Here is a 16,032-nt window from a genome sequence, read left to right as displayed (position 1 = left end):
CACTTGGCAAAATTCATCCTGTTTACTTCTAGTGCTTTCTGTGCAATCTTGCCAACAAGCTTCACAGGATAGATAGAAGGATGTATGGATGAACATAAGTAAAGGACCACCTCAAGATGCCACCTCATCTCACCTCTCACCCACAAAGCAATGGAGGTTTGGTGGGGATAATACTGTGAAACACATTGTTTTCGTGGGTTTTGAATTTCATGGTTTTGTTAAACAGCACATATCTGTGAGTGCCTAATTTTGTGGATCTATCATTTAGCAAATAAACAAATGGATGAATATGTTTCTGTAACATATACAGTAAAACCTGTACCGAGAGACCACTGCTATGAACAACCACATGTCTTGCAAGACCACATTCTCTATATACAGATTTGCTGACTATATAGTGTTATGACCTGTCATGAGACCATCTGTCCTGAGAGACCATTATTTTTTGGCAGAAGGGGTGGTTTTTCAAGAAGGGTTCTATTGTATCAGCATTCAATTCCAAGCAATTGTGAGCAAACACATGTCATGTGTACTGCAGTTATTAAGTTCATTAACTGAGTGGAATCAGGTCTCGGTTAACGCAACATCATCTACCCCTATGCCAATCCACATCATCTACCCCTATGCCAATCCACATCATCTACCCCTATGCCAATCCACAGCATCTACCCCTATGCCAATCCACATCATCTACCCCTATGCCAATCCACAGCATCTACCCCTATGCCAATCCACACTAAGTGACTGATCTGCACACAGGATGAAGTAGCACTTTGGAGAGGCCTGATTAATATGAGCTTTCAGAAAGCTGGACAAACAAATCTGCTGATTGTTTATTTAAGTTAAATGATATGTGCAAAATGTATATATACATATATATATATATATATAACTGGGAATAATATGTACCTTGGAAAATAAAGAAGGACACGGACAGCAAGTAAATCTGCAATTATTACTATACATCAGGTTGAGTCACTAAAACCTTAAATGATTTTTCATGCTGATGAAATTTTGCAAACAAATTAAACTGTATTACATTAGTTCCAGTTTTTTCATCATTCATGTACTTATCCTAATGCATATTTCACATTCTTAGCACTAAAGATAGTCAGGATCAGCTTGGTCAATATTTCATTGTATCTTAACTTCACGGTCTAGCTCACCAGTAAAAACCATGCAATCCCATACAAAGTGTTTCACAGTAAACACATAGATTCAGTTTTCTGACAAAGAATTAGTAGAGTACACTTCCTAAAATTGCCATAAAGGTGAACAGTACCATATGAAATCTAACACAACCCAAGCCATTTCTCAGGTGTTTATTCTTATTCCAGACTTCCTTCTAAATTCAAAGCAAAAGTGCTATCATTATATGTTATTGTCAGATCTGAGAAAGATATAAACTAAAAGCTGTCTACTACAGAAAAACAAGTATTTACAACTAATCATTGTCAATCAAAAAAGACTAGTTCAGTGAAAGATGAAGTGTTAGTCTGATTGGTTCCAAGTGCTAAAAATGTTTTAAAGCAAATGGTAAAGATTTAGCTTTACTGGAAAGACAAGCTAAAAAGGACAGCATTATAGTAAAACATCCACCAAAGTTTCTAATCTTAATTCTCTTTTAACAATAATACTTCTAAAAATAACAAATCAGTCATAAATATTAAGTCTGGGTGAACTCATTATTGATCTAAATTCCACTGCTACAAACATATTATTAATGACCTTTCCTTTATAACTTCTACTTTTACACACTACCTGTGTTGACAATTTAAACTGCTGGACCAAACGCTGGAATAGATTAAAAGTATCCATTTAAAGCTGAACTAATAAAATACATCAATCAAATGCTCTAAATTTAGAACCAAATTCATTATTCAGCGACTGATTTTAGAATCAAAGACAATGAAGCCATACTAGAGACAATCAATAATCCTGGAGAATCAATTTCACACACAAATTCAATTTCATCTGATATTTTTTTTAAAGCAAATAACAATGCTGCTGATTCTATTTTTAGTCATTGGTGAAACTGATTACTACAACTGGGTTCTGAAGTAAAGGAGTATGGCAACCAAACTGAATTGTTGGTGATTTCGAGTCTAATGTCATACAATGCTTAATGCCAACCATTTCTTCTTTTTGTGAAAACTGATGTCTTCTGATCCCTTCTTGCTGTAGAATTAATGGAAGACGCCATAGGTCACCACCTTGCCATCTATATCTATACTTGGATCATAAATGTAAATATGCAGATCACCACTCTTCAACCAATATTTGAGTTTTCTAATCAAACCATTGTCAGACATAAAAGGAAACTGACCAATGACATTTTCTTACAAATCTTTCTTAAATCATCTATGTTTTTTATGCAAAAGTGGGGAGAAACTTCTTAGAAAAAGCTTTATGTTCATTCAAAAATAAATTCATCAATATGCAAATTTAAAAGCAAAAATAAAACAGAAAAAAGCCTGTAATTTTTATATTTTGTAGAAAATAGTAAATGCAGTATAGAATATTGCCTTAAGCTGACTATACCAATGAGCAGAGAACATATTCAGAATCTACTGGCAAAGAAAGAGACATGTAAGCTTATTTCTTTTGCAAAACTTTGGAATATTTATTATTGTAATGTCTGTTCAGCAGATAGTATCAAAATCTACATGAAAATACTCACATCAAATATGACTTCTCCTTTCCGTTTCCTCTCTTCTATAGATAATCTTGTATCTTCTCGACTGGGCGCTCGTACTGGTCCCAGACTGGTTGCTGATTTTCTGTTATTAGCAGCCTCTTCCCAGGCGACCTTCAATATATTCCTGATCTTCTTAGATTTGGCAAAATCCAAGGCTGTGAGTCCACGGTCATCAGTAATTGTGACATCTGCTCCATTTTCAAGAAGAACACTGGTGGCTCTATCATGGTTATTGTAAGCCTGCAAAAAGTTTTTATTCTATTATTATTGTTGCATGTACAAAGAAATAGGAATCAAGCATGAAAAACATCACTGATTGTTTGTGCTTCTTCAAGACCACAGTTTTTCTTTGAATGAAACATTTCTTTGCCAATAATTTACTTTTTTCTGCATGCTTCATTGGTCAAAAACACCACAGTGACTTCTGACTGAATCAAAATCCTGAAATAAGTACATTTAACAAGAACTGGTTTGGTATTTATGGCACAGCAATACAAATAGGTTATTTAGTGCCAAGGCAATTAGTGTTAAGTGTGTTGCCAAGAACGCTGCCTGAGCTGATGGTAGGATTTGAACATGCATTGTTTATCAGTCTGGCATGCCAATCACTGAGCTTGAACAATAAGAAACTTAACTGTATAGATAGTTGGATGGACCATGGTACCACTCTATGTACTTACCTCACTAGTAGCAGAAGATAAATGCTAAATTTAAACTTTCATCTATTTTTTCACTATACACATTTTATGATGACTTACTGTAATATGCAGTGGTGTGGACCCTGCAAAGCCCCTGGAGTTAACACTGGAACCCCCTTCCAGCAGAGCCATTATACACTGAACATTTCCTGACAATGAGGCACAGTGGATTGGCATGAAGCACCGCTTGTCTCGACAATCTGAAATACAACATTAAGTCCCATTTGCATTACAATTTTAAAAATGTAGTCTGGTTCAAGCAACCTATCACAAAACTCTAATCAGTACATTACTGTGAATAAATGATTAAGGTTCAGTCAAACTGTACACAAACACAGTGCACAAAATATATCCATCTAATGAACTAATGAATCAGTTTTACTCATTACGATTTTTAAAACTTTTTGTCAAATCTTTTGATAAATTAATAAATATGTAAACATTTGCATGAATCATACTCCATCATTCTGATCCCTGAAGTCATTGAAAATTAATATATGAAATTAAATCATTAATTTTAACTGTTGCATAAATATTTACAGCAGTAAAAATAGCCTTTTCTACACTAACATCGTCTCACCAGTCAATAAAATCATTGTTCTATGTTTTAAATTTGTAGAAGGCCTTGATCTGCACTGAAGGCTTTGAACTGCATTAAAGGCCTTGATCTGCACTGAAGGCCTTGAACTGCATTAAAGGCCTTGATCTGCACTGAAGGCCTTGAACTGCATTAAAGGCCTTGATCTGCACTGAAGGCCTTGAACTGCATTAAAGGCCTTGATCTGCAATATCAAGAGAACTTTATCTTTAAATAAGACTTATTCCACATAGATCTCTTACAGTCATGTACGAGTCTTGCTGGGCAAAACAATTACAATTAATTATGTCAAGAAGTACATAGCACTGGAATTTAAAGTCAAAATGACTGCAATCTTTGTAACTGTTTGGAATCAGAAAAATATGCTATGTAATGTGGAGTGTTAGTCCATCAAACAAATTTCAAACTTGGAGATGATGCTAGGACAAGTACTTAGGAACCATAATTTTACTACAGCTGATTAATTACAAGTATCGTTTTGCATGGCCTGAAACTGAGGTCTTCCAGACTTTTTACTGTGGACTATTTGTTAATATAGTTCAGGTAATTCCTAGTCATACGAACAAAAATAGTTAACTAATAGTATGATACAAAATGAGACCAAAAGCTTATGCATGTTTATAACTGTAGCCATGCAATACCATAAATACTCACTTTTAAGTTGAGTTCAATTACAAAGACCTAGATCTGCTGTCACATAATACACCAGCAGATCTGTGTCTATGCAGTTTGTTAATCAGCAGAACAAACAGCATAGACCCTGATCTGCCAGCACATTATGTGATAGCAGATCAGTGACTATGTTGTTTGTCAACTTACAAGTGAGTACAGACAGCAAATAAAGTCTCACAACAATCATTATTACAGAGAGACATGTATGGGAGGGAGACAACCCTTCTGATAACAAAAAGTGGTCTCCCATGATGGGTGCCATTATTCTCAGTCAGTGATGCACATGAGTGGTCAGATTTTGCATCAACAGAAGTCCCTCTAGTTAAACAGTAAACAGCTCAAATTAGTTATGTTGAAGTATTCATATTTATGTGGTTTAAATGCGCAAGTTTTTGTAAGTATGCAAAATGAGGCATGAATGTCTATTTGATTGGTGCTATGTATATTTGATCTAATTTATATCTGATTTACTTGTTTGTAAGTTCTAAAATCTTTTTATTTTTTAATTTCATTATATGTCAAAATAATGTAGTTCTGTTTACTAGGAACTCATACTTTTTCCAGAAAACAGTTTGACCTTGACTGTTCATTTTAGTAAACATTTGAGGCTGACAAGTTCTTTTTTTAAATTATTTTTATTGTGGGAATAATAAGAGTGAGATCGAGGCTGCATTGAATACATGACCATAGGTTTGTAAATAGCTGTAGTGAAGTAAACAACATTTTTTTTGGAGTAAAATGATTGGTTTTTATCAAGGTCATAGTGGGGCTATGTGATTTTTTATATGTAAACATAAGCACATGATCATATATTTTGCAATTAGGCATTTCCAAAATTGTGCATTACTTAGTTTAAATAGTGATGTTTAGAGACAGATCTCACAGTCTGGGCTTGAAAATGCTTGATGTCAAGTCATTTCCTTCTGTTGTAGCCAGTTTTTGAGTTATACGTTAATTTTTCTTTAGATTATTTGGATTCTAAAAGATTAATTCGTTTCTCTGGAAATATTTTAGTGCTCATACAGAATTCTTGAAAATTTTATCTGAATTTCCAAAACCAGAGGATTATTTCTTGCATTTCTACAAGGAACTGAAGACAACAACATTGAACAGGCTACAGCATACATCATCACCTTCCATCTTGGATTCTTCAATGGGACTTGAACTTGAAATCATTAGAACATTTCATTATTAGGACTTCTAAAATTTTATTCGTGGATTATTCTCGGATTATTTTTGGATTTCATTCTTGAAATGTAAGTTCTTATTTTTTTTTCATTTTTACAGTATTTTTCCAAGGAAAAAAAATGTGTTAAATTTTTCAAAGCTTGTTCTTTTCACTCTTTCTTGTGTTACTGTTTATTCAAGCCTAAAAACGTAACATAAGAATTGAGTAGCTCATCCCGAATTTTGAATTTTGACTAGAATATTTCAGAAAACTTTTTTCTGAAATTTGAATTCCCCATATTTTTGAAATCTTTAGTGAAATCGGCAAGCTTTTTCTAAAATGTCATCAAAAGTGAAAATGTTTCTTTCAAATCCTACCCAGGAACAATTAGATCTTTTCAAAAAAGATGAATTGATTCAACTTGCCAGAAAATACAATCTTCCTGAGGAAAAGGCTTCCTTAACGAAACAAGAAATAAGAAATATTTTTGCTCAGTATTTGGTAGAAAAGAATGTTTTGGATAAAAGTGCTTTGGTTTTGATCAGTAAATCTGTATCAGACTCTGAAATTAAAGTGAAGGAATTAGAATTAAAATACAAGACGGAATTGGAGTTGAAGAAGCTGGAGCTTCGGAAAGAAGAAAAAGAAAAACAAATGCATTTACAAGCAGAAGAAAAAAGAGAAAGAAAGACAAATGCAGTTACAAGAAAAATAAATGCAGGTGCAATATGAGAAAGAGGAGATAGAGACAGGCAAGAGAGAAAGAAAAACAAATGCATTTACAAGCAGAAGAAGAAGAGAAAGTCAAATGCAATTACAAAAAGAACAAATGCAAAAGGAAGAAAGAGAGAGAGATGCAAATGCAAAGAAAGAAGGAAGAGAGGGAATATCAATATAGAATAAAAGAAATGGAGCTGGCAAGTGAAAAACATTTCCACTTGAAATACAAATTTAAGTTTTGATCTTGCAAAGAAAATTAGATTAGTGCCCCCTTTCAGATAAAAAGAAGTAGACAAATATTTTACTCGTTTTGAAAAAGTTGCTGAAAATTTAAAAGGACCAAGGGAGCATTGGACTCAGTTATTACAATGTGTACTCACTGGTAAGGCTAGTGATATTTACAATTTTTGTAAAGGTTGTGGTTAATCCACTTGTAAATGGCAAGCCTTGCTTGGATCAGAAAGTAGAACCAACTGAAAAAGAATTCCCTGATTTATTCCCAGTTTGTGCAGTTACCAGAGCTATGGCAAAGAAAGCTCTTGAAAATGATGTTGATAAGGAAAGTATTCCTTTAGCTGACACATGTTTTGGTCAGGCTTTTGATTATTTGGATTCTAAAAGATTACTTTGTTTCCCTGGAAATATTTTTGTGCTCATAAAGAATTCTTGAACAAAGACATTTCTTTAATTTTATATTGATTTCCAAAATCGGAGGATTATTTCTTGTGTTTCTACAAAGAACTGTAGACAACAACAATCAACAGGATACAGCATACATCATCGCCTTCCATCTTGGATTCTTTGTCATGACTCGAACTTGAAATCATTAGAACATTTCATTATTAGGACTTCTAAAATTGTATTCGTGGATTATTCTTGGATTATTTTTGGATTTGATTCTTGAAACTAAGTTCTTATTGTTTTTCATTTTTACAGTAATTTTACAGGGAAATACAAATTTGTTAAATTTTTCAAAGCTTCTTGTTTCCACTCTTTCTTGTGCTACTGTATATTTGGGCCTAAACACATAACATAAGAATAGGGATAACAATGTGTTTATAAATACCCATGTCCGGTCCTCCTGATATGATGGCCTGTACAATACTTTTGGCTATCTGGGCTCGGGAATGGGAAGCATGGTGCAAGCAGCTCTTGCCATCACCATCTAGTGCATGGACATCTCTGAAACAGCATAGAATACACCACTCCCTTAATCCATACCTGGGTAACTCCCGAACTTGCTCAAAAAGTGATAAGGTCTAAAGATCCCATATTTTAAAAGTTAGCAACAAGTCAAAATAAATGAACAAATCTGTTTTACAAAAGTTCAATTATACAGAATGTCTAATAGATACACATTTAAACTGTTAAGACATCTAAACATTTGTCCATATTTATGAATGGGGAATAAATGAGAAATATATGAACCTAGCATAAACACATTAAAACTGATACAAACTTGTTTAGCATCATGTCGAATGACTATGGCATCAAAACATTGAGAAATCAAAAGGATAAGAAAGCTGATTAACAAATTAATTGCCTCCAGCCATTTACGTTATGTGAAAAGTGCCATCAATGACATCCAGGTGTAGGGTCAGCCTATTTTCTTCAAATTGCATGCTGTAGACAAGTTTTTCCCACACTATAGACAATTTTTTTTGCTTTGGCAAATCTGTAGATCAGTGGTTCCTAACCCCTAGGTCATGACCCAAATCAGGGTCATCAGAACGTTCTAGAGGGTCATAGGAAAGTGTGGCAAAGCTTATCAAAATGTGGAAACAGAGTTGTGAGACTCAAAAGAAAAAAATACTTTTTAGGGTTGTGGACAAAAAAGGCTGGGAACCATTGTTGTAAATTGTTCTTTAAATTAAACTGAGATGTTTAAAAATAACATGGAAGTTCTAATCAACACACATTTTGTTGTCTTTTTTCCCTTCTTCAACAGTCAATTTCTTTCCTATCCAGATGTGCTTTTTTGGGATTGTGTGAATGCCACATGCTGTTTATTAGTACAACTGTACTCAGAGATTGCCTTGTGCTATCAACAAAAAGTGTATGCCAACATTTAAAATAATAATAATAATAATAATAATAATAATAATGCTTTATTTATAGATGTTGACTCATTAGTCAAGGACTATTCTCCCCTGATGCCCTCTTAAGGAGAGTATAACAATGCACATTATATGAAGATAGCAATAATTGCTGTTTAACATTTTTAGTATTAAAATATGAAATTCCATTATCTATTAGAAATGCATACATGCTCATGATACCTCTTCTTAAATACTCTAATATTTTCAGCAGATTTTACATACAGTGACAGCTTGTTCCACAGAAATGTGCCAGAGTATTGGACACTTTTTATAAATTGTTCTGTTTTTGGTTTTGGAGCTAGAAGGTTTCCATGTGATATTGATCTCAACTGGTATGGTGTAGAAAAAGGCCTGAATAAGTCCCAAAGATACTCTGGTGCAGTTCCATGTAGACATTTATATAAAAGAACTGCCTTGTGAAAATCTATCCTTTCATATATTGTGTACCATTTGAGTTCTGTAAATAATGCTTTTGAGGGATGATCAACAGATGCATCCAAAATTATGCGTACTGCTCATTTCTGAAGTTTATAAATCCTGCCAAGCTCAGATTTCCCCATACATATGAACAATAATCCATTGTTGGAAGAATATATGACTTGCAGTATAGATTGCGAGTTTTCAAAGGGTAAATATTTCTTGATTCTGCTGAGTAGGACAATTTTGGATGACAGTGTTTTACAAAGCTTATCATTATGGTCATTCCATAATAAATTATTACCTGTGGACACACCTACAAGCCTTTCATGTTTGACATTTTCTAACGGATGATTATTTATTGCAAGATTTTTTTGTTGTTGTGGGGTTTAACGCCATTTTTCAGCACATGATAGGCTATGCATGGCGGGCAGTATTAATGGTGGAGGAAGAACCCGGGAAAACCCCAGGAAGAACCACCGACCCACGAGAAGCTACTGGCAAGCTTTCTCACATACCCACATTAGCCAAATCCTAGACTCGAACCCATGCAGACAGAGGTGAGATGGCAGTGATCCATAATGGAGAGCGCTTTAGACCACTCGGCCACTCAGGGCCCTGATTTATTGCAAGAGATAGTTCTGGGTTTCCTGACTTGTGTAGTTTTTGTGATGTCCCCAAAATCATACATTTTGTTTTACCTTCATTAATTACCATCCTATTTTGTTGTGCCCAGTTTTAGACACTAACAAGGTCTGAGTTTAATCTTGTTTGGATAACTTCAGTATCAGAACTAGATGTATACAAGGTTGCATCGTCTGCAAACAAATCTGTATTTGTGGATTCATTATTTAATGGTAGATCATTGATACAGATATTTAGAGGAGAGGGCCTAAAACTGAGCCTTGAGGGACCCCTGAATGAACAGTGCAGGTCTGAGAGCTACTATTGCCAATGCTTACTTGTTGAGACCTTTGGTTTAGGTATGATCTAAACCAGTTTAAAGAAGGATTGTCAAACCTGTAACAGTTCAACTTTTGCAGCAGAATTTCATAATCAACAAGATCAAAGGTTTTCTTGAAGTCAAGGAAAACAATCTCAGTCATATGTCCATTATCCATTTCCTTCAGCCAAAGATCAATTAATTTGGTAAGTTCTGTTTGGCACAAGTGGTACTTTCTAAATCCTGATTGTGCTTTATGAAAGAGAGAGGATGTTTCCAAAAATGTATAGACCTGAATGGCTACATGCTTTTCAAATAATTTTGACAATACAGGTAGAATTGATATTGGTCTGTAATTCCCTGGATCCTCCTTTTCTCCTTTCTTAAAGATAAGTGTAACCTTTGTATATCTCAGTTCTGGAAAATTACCACTCATTATACTTAAGTTTATGATATGCGTTAGTGACTTTGTTATTACTGGTGCAACAATTTTAAGAATTCATGGATCAGTATCATCCAATCCAGAGGATTTATTAATATTCACCTTAATTAGCATATCAAAAACATCAGCTTCACTAACATTAGCTACTGAACAATAATCATCATCAGGAATTTTAGCTCTTATAAATGATAGAAGAGCATCATGTTCAATTGGGATGTTAGTCTGGTTCTGAATACTGTTACTGGAGATGCTTATGAAGAAATTGTTGAACATTTCCACAATGTCTTGTACAGATGTTGCTATATCATCATTTTGCTTAAGTCTAGGGGGAAGACAACTGTTCCTGGGTGGGTTCAGCTCTTTTAGATGCTTCCACAATGTCTTGGTACTCTTACTTTCATCAATAGCCTGTTTATAGTAGTTCTCTTTTGCCTTATCTATCAGGTGATTAGTTTTCTTCCTCCACTATAGCTTTTCATGTCTTTTTTATTGTGGAAATTATCTCATTAATCTGAGGGGTAATCCACTTGGGTGTGATATGGTGTTTAACCCTTTTTTTTAAATTGGGGCATGCTTGTCTAAGGCTGCATTGAACATCTGATGCCATTTGTCAAAGGCAGTGTTGAAATCAGCTATATTGCAGACTGATTGGAAGGGTTGGAAGGGTTTTGCAAATTAAATCATTTAAGAACATTTCCTCATCAAACTGTTTAAAGTCCCTATATTGTATTTCAATGTGTTGACCATTTTTAGATGACTTCGGAACATGTCTAGTTATACAGACTGGGTAGTGGTCACTCAGTGCATACACTGGCACATTAATTTCACTTATGTTTTCAGGTTTATTAGTATAGAGATGATCAATGATAGTAGCACTTTTATCTGTTACTCTAGTTGGGGTGTTAATTAATTGAGTAAAGTTGTAAGTTTCAAAGTTAATTATCCATGTTAATGGTGGAGTTTTCATGTAGTCAATGTTGAAATCACCTAATATGATAGTTTCTAAATCTTCCTTTAGTAATGCTTTTTGAATTTGCACTTCAAATCTATCAATCCAATCAGCTGTGGAACTAGGTGGCCTTTAAACTGAACATAAGAGTATTGGCTCTGATTGAGCAAGGGTTACTTCGATCCAGATACTCTCTACCCCAATAGTCTCTAGATCAACATGTCTTTTATAACTAATGGAACTGTCTACATAGAGAAGAATACCACCACCACTCGTGGATTCCCTATCTTTTCTTTCAAAGTTGAACCCCTATATTTGGAGAGCCAAATCATCAGTACCATCAGAAAGAAAGGTTTCACATAGACCTAGAATACCGACTGATCTAGTTTGCTGTAATATTAACTTTGTCTCATTCAGTTTAGGGAAGATGTGTTGAATATAATTAGGCTGATTACTTGCAGACCTCTTTTGAGGAGGCCAAAGACATGACAATTTTGATCAGAGGATTGATTTTTCAGAAAAGGTAGTATGCAATGTATTGTTTTTAGACTTGACAGATTTCTTTTCATTGCCTTGATTATTTACATAAACACATGAAGAAGATAACATACAAGATCCATCTGTTGTACCATGACCACATGTAGTGGATACATCATCATCATCATAGAATGTTCAATATGAGACTGACTTACATACCTACAAGAAGACATTGATATATTAGACACTTGAGGAACCTCAGAGGGAGGAGTAACTTGAACAGTATCACATAGTCGTTTATTTATTAAAAAGTTGCACTTTGTGCACAAATCAGATAGTGCCTGAAACCTGTTTATAGAATTATAATTATTACATTGAAAAGTATACACATACTCTAACGCATTTTGTTGCTGGATATGTGTTGCGTAGGCCTGTACATCATTGCCTTCTACCTACTGGTGTGTGCACAAATTTTGCTTATGTCCGAGTTCGTTGCAAAGATGGCACTGAATCTGTTTTCCATGCAGACACTGCTGTGTTACATGACTCTTAAGGAAGTATCCAATGCAAATGTATTGATGGTTTCAGCACCAGCAGTATTTTTAGTGTAATTCTAGGTGGAAGTTTTAATTTGTTTGTATTTGTTGATAATTAATACATATATGCTAATTTTGAAGGAGACAAATCCAACTTTCCTAATACATGACGCGAGTACTGCTTGTAAACCTGACTTGTAACCTGTCAACAATTTACTGATTTTAATTTGTTTCTTAAGATCTAATAACCATTTAAATTTAATTCCACCAGTTGATTTGTGTAGGACAATCATCTCAAACTATAATTCTCATTGATCAATGACAGTTTCTGTCATCCCAAGCACCCCTTTCACCCTAAATGGCATCTTCCTCAGTATGTAAAAATCTTGCTTATGCCACAGCAGATGTTTAAGGTCCTCATGAGTTATTCAGGAACAGGTATATTCTAGAAACCCACATCATCTAACAAAATCCATGACTATAAAACCATTTTCTGATTGGCCAATTAAAATAGAAATGATAAGACATGGTAATGGCATGGCGTAGTGTTGTTTTGCATCACAGAATTAAATCTGACCAAATGTTTTTTTACATTTGAAATTGTGTGTACCATATATACTCATAGGTCGAGTCAAACTGCAAACAACAAATATCCTGATCTGCCATAGCATAATATGTTTGTTCTACTGATTACACCTAACAAACTGCATGGACCCAGACCTGCCAACACATTATGCACTGGCAGATCTAGGTCTGTACAATTTGCAGTTGGACTCATAAGTGAGTACATACAGTAACATTTTGTATTTGAGGACTTGAAGAAATTAATAACAGTTTGTTTTTACTGTTTTAAATAGCTAGCTCAATTCCAAATGTGTCAGCAGTAATATCATCTCACAAAAGAACCACATAATAAATAATAACTGCATTAAAATGTCCCTAATATTCTAACTTACGCTCTGTGTGACAGCAACTCATCAACAACCTCTACTGGGCTGTAAGTTCTGTTTAGCTGTATAGCGAGTCTTTCAAAAAGTAGGATGTCCCGTGTCACCAGCAGAAGTGGAGTCAGGCCATCAGCGTTCAGACAGTTTATGTCCTTGACCTTATTGTCCCCCTGAATTCAAAAGAAAGAATGCAAGTTTTACTAAAAACAAAATGATACGATATACCACCATTGTATCGGACTTGCAAAACCTTTAGCAATTCAGACTCGGAAAGTTAACGATGCCATCAGAAATAATTCCTATGTTGGTGCAACAATAATATAAAGAAAATGCTCAAAAGTATCATCAACAAGATTTTAGATATGCTTCTATGAATGAATATGGTGTTTGTAATAGAATTTTTTAAATCTATACAATTTACACAAATATTGTTGAAAACATATTAGGCCAATCAAAAACGTTCACAAGTTTTATGTGGATTATGCAGATCTCACTTGTTTTAGTCCACATTCTTATAGTATGATTTTGGATACAACATGGTATCGTTATGGTCTCTATGAGCAAAATTATATAAATTAATCAAAAATCTATGAATAATAAAGTTGGAAAGAAAACAAGATGAAACTCAGTATTACATCTTTATTTTCTGTTTAAAATAATAACTGACACATTTTGCAGTTTAGTACACAGGTGGTTTTCACTGTACTGCAGTTTTCTACATGATGCTGTTCTTGCTATGTATTGTGGTTCGGTACATAACATGGGCAGCAGTGATGGACCCCAACAATCATACTATAACAAGGGGAAGCTATACTGTCATATGTAAAAAATAAAAAAATCTAGATGCAAAAAGTGTACATGGAGATATAACAATGCATTATACAACAGCAAGATTTTCAGTACATGCTAAAGAAATCGGAATTGATGGATACAGGCATTTCAAGAAGACCAAGTCATCATGGAGGTGGTGTTTTATTATATGTTATGGAAAACCTTGATATAAATAATAAGGAAATCTCAATTCCAGACTCAAAAATAGTTGCCTTGGAGTAAAACCAGCAAACATATGTTGCTAGTTAGATGTTCATGCCCACCAATTCCTGTACAGAATGGTATGAAACTTTCTGAATCAGCAATGGAAGAGTGTAATACAAAAAATGGCAATCTAAATGTGATGGGAGTGATTTCAATATTGATGAAATTAAACTGTACAAATTAAAAAGACATGATGAATACTTATGGGATTTATAAATTAATTACAAAGATAACTCATGAAATGAAGAACATAAGCATATTAATTGACCATATAAATGTCTGACATCAATCTGCACATTGATTGTGGAGTTATTCCCCTTGGTATATTGAGTTTAAACGAGGAACAAGATTGAGCAAATCACATTTATGTGTGTGTGTATGTGTGTGTGTGTGTGTGTGTGTATATATATATATATATATATATATATATATATATATATATATATATATATATGCCAAGATTTCAAAATCCTAGATGAATGAAAAGTTCATGAAAAATTTTCTGGATAACAAAACTAGATAAAATTCTGAGAAGTGGATAAATGATGTTATCTTACTGTCCATACATTCCTAGGATTTCCTACAGAGCAAGAAAAAGTAAATGTAAAATTGACTGGAAAATTACTGGGCTCCTAGAAATAAGGTACTTGTGAAAATTAGAGTTGTAAAAAGTCAATTAACAAAAAGAATGATGAAAGATTTGACCAATTTTCTACCGTCATCAAAATATCATTCTTGTACTGATCTTCCCAATGTTGATGAGGAAGTCAGTACTCACCAATCTGACTGATGACTGGTTAATGAATACTGACAGGAAATTAACTGGAGCTTTATTCTTTGAGCTGTGTAAAGTTTTTGATCTGCTAATCATAAAGTTTTACTACATAAATTATCACCATATACATGTAGTGTCAAAAAGCCATTTTCATGTTGTCTTCCTCCTGCCTAAATAGCAGATTACAAGCTGCATGTTGGAGAAGTACTATTGCAGATTTTAAAGAAATTTTAAATGCAGTACCACAGGGATCAATTTTAGGCCTTCTCTTTTTCATTTTAAATAAAAATTATTTTCCAATTTTTTTTAAAGATTCTACTGTGTCTGTGTGTGCAGATAATAAATCATACTATATTAGTGGAAAAGATATAAGCACTGATGAGAGAAAACTCCATGAAGATTTACAATGTGCTATGAAATCGATATATAACAATAAAATTAGATTACTTAAATTGACAGAAAATTCAGTTAATGCATACCTGCTCAGAACAACAGGCAGCCAAATGTAGTGGTTTGGCTTGGTTGGATTGGTGTTAATGACACTTTTAAGACATTATAGGTTATATCATGATGGGAAAATGGGAACTAAGTGCCTTTCTCAATGAAACACTCGACTGCCAATCTGGGCAGGCCAGGGTAGATATCAAACCTGTGACTCTTGGATCATGTGTTCAGTGCTCTACCAACTAAGTTACCATGGCAGCCAAATGTACAGAATTGTAGCTAGATGTAAATTATTCAAACACCTATACAGTACTGTTAATTGTGCCAAACTCCTATACTGTGAACTGAGCAGACCAGGATCTGTCAATGTATAATTCACACTAAAATATAAACAGAGTAGACCAAGATCTGTCA

General features: G+C 34.1%; 1 protein-coding gene across 1 annotated transcript in view; it reads right to left on the bottom strand.

Annotated features, from left to right (window-relative positions):
• LOC149785686 (uncharacterized) overlaps positions 1 to 16,032 on the bottom strand; it is a 140,638-nt gene that overhangs the window by 51,770 nt on the left and 72,836 nt on the right. Inside the window, exons 6-9 of the mRNA XM_089979524.1 lie at positions 13,374 to 13,534; positions 7,621 to 7,736; positions 3,457 to 3,596; positions 2,681 to 2,938 (exon numbers count right to left, since the gene is read on the bottom strand). Coding sequence (XP_089835650.1) covers positions 2,681 to 2,938; positions 3,457 to 3,596; positions 7,621 to 7,736; positions 13,374 to 13,534 — 675 coding nt within the window. The remainder of the gene's footprint in view (positions 1 to 2,680; positions 2,939 to 3,456; positions 3,597 to 7,620; positions 7,737 to 13,373; positions 13,535 to 16,032) is intronic.

Source organism: Sinohyriopsis cumingii, chromosome 13, assembly GCF_028554795.1.
Source record: "Sinohyriopsis cumingii isolate HCF-2022 chromosome 13, ASM2855479v2, whole genome shotgun sequence".
Taxonomy (NCBI): Eukaryota; Metazoa; Mollusca; class Bivalvia; order Unionida; family Unionidae; genus Sinohyriopsis; species Sinohyriopsis cumingii.
This window is presented reverse-complemented; position numbering and strand designations above follow the sequence as displayed.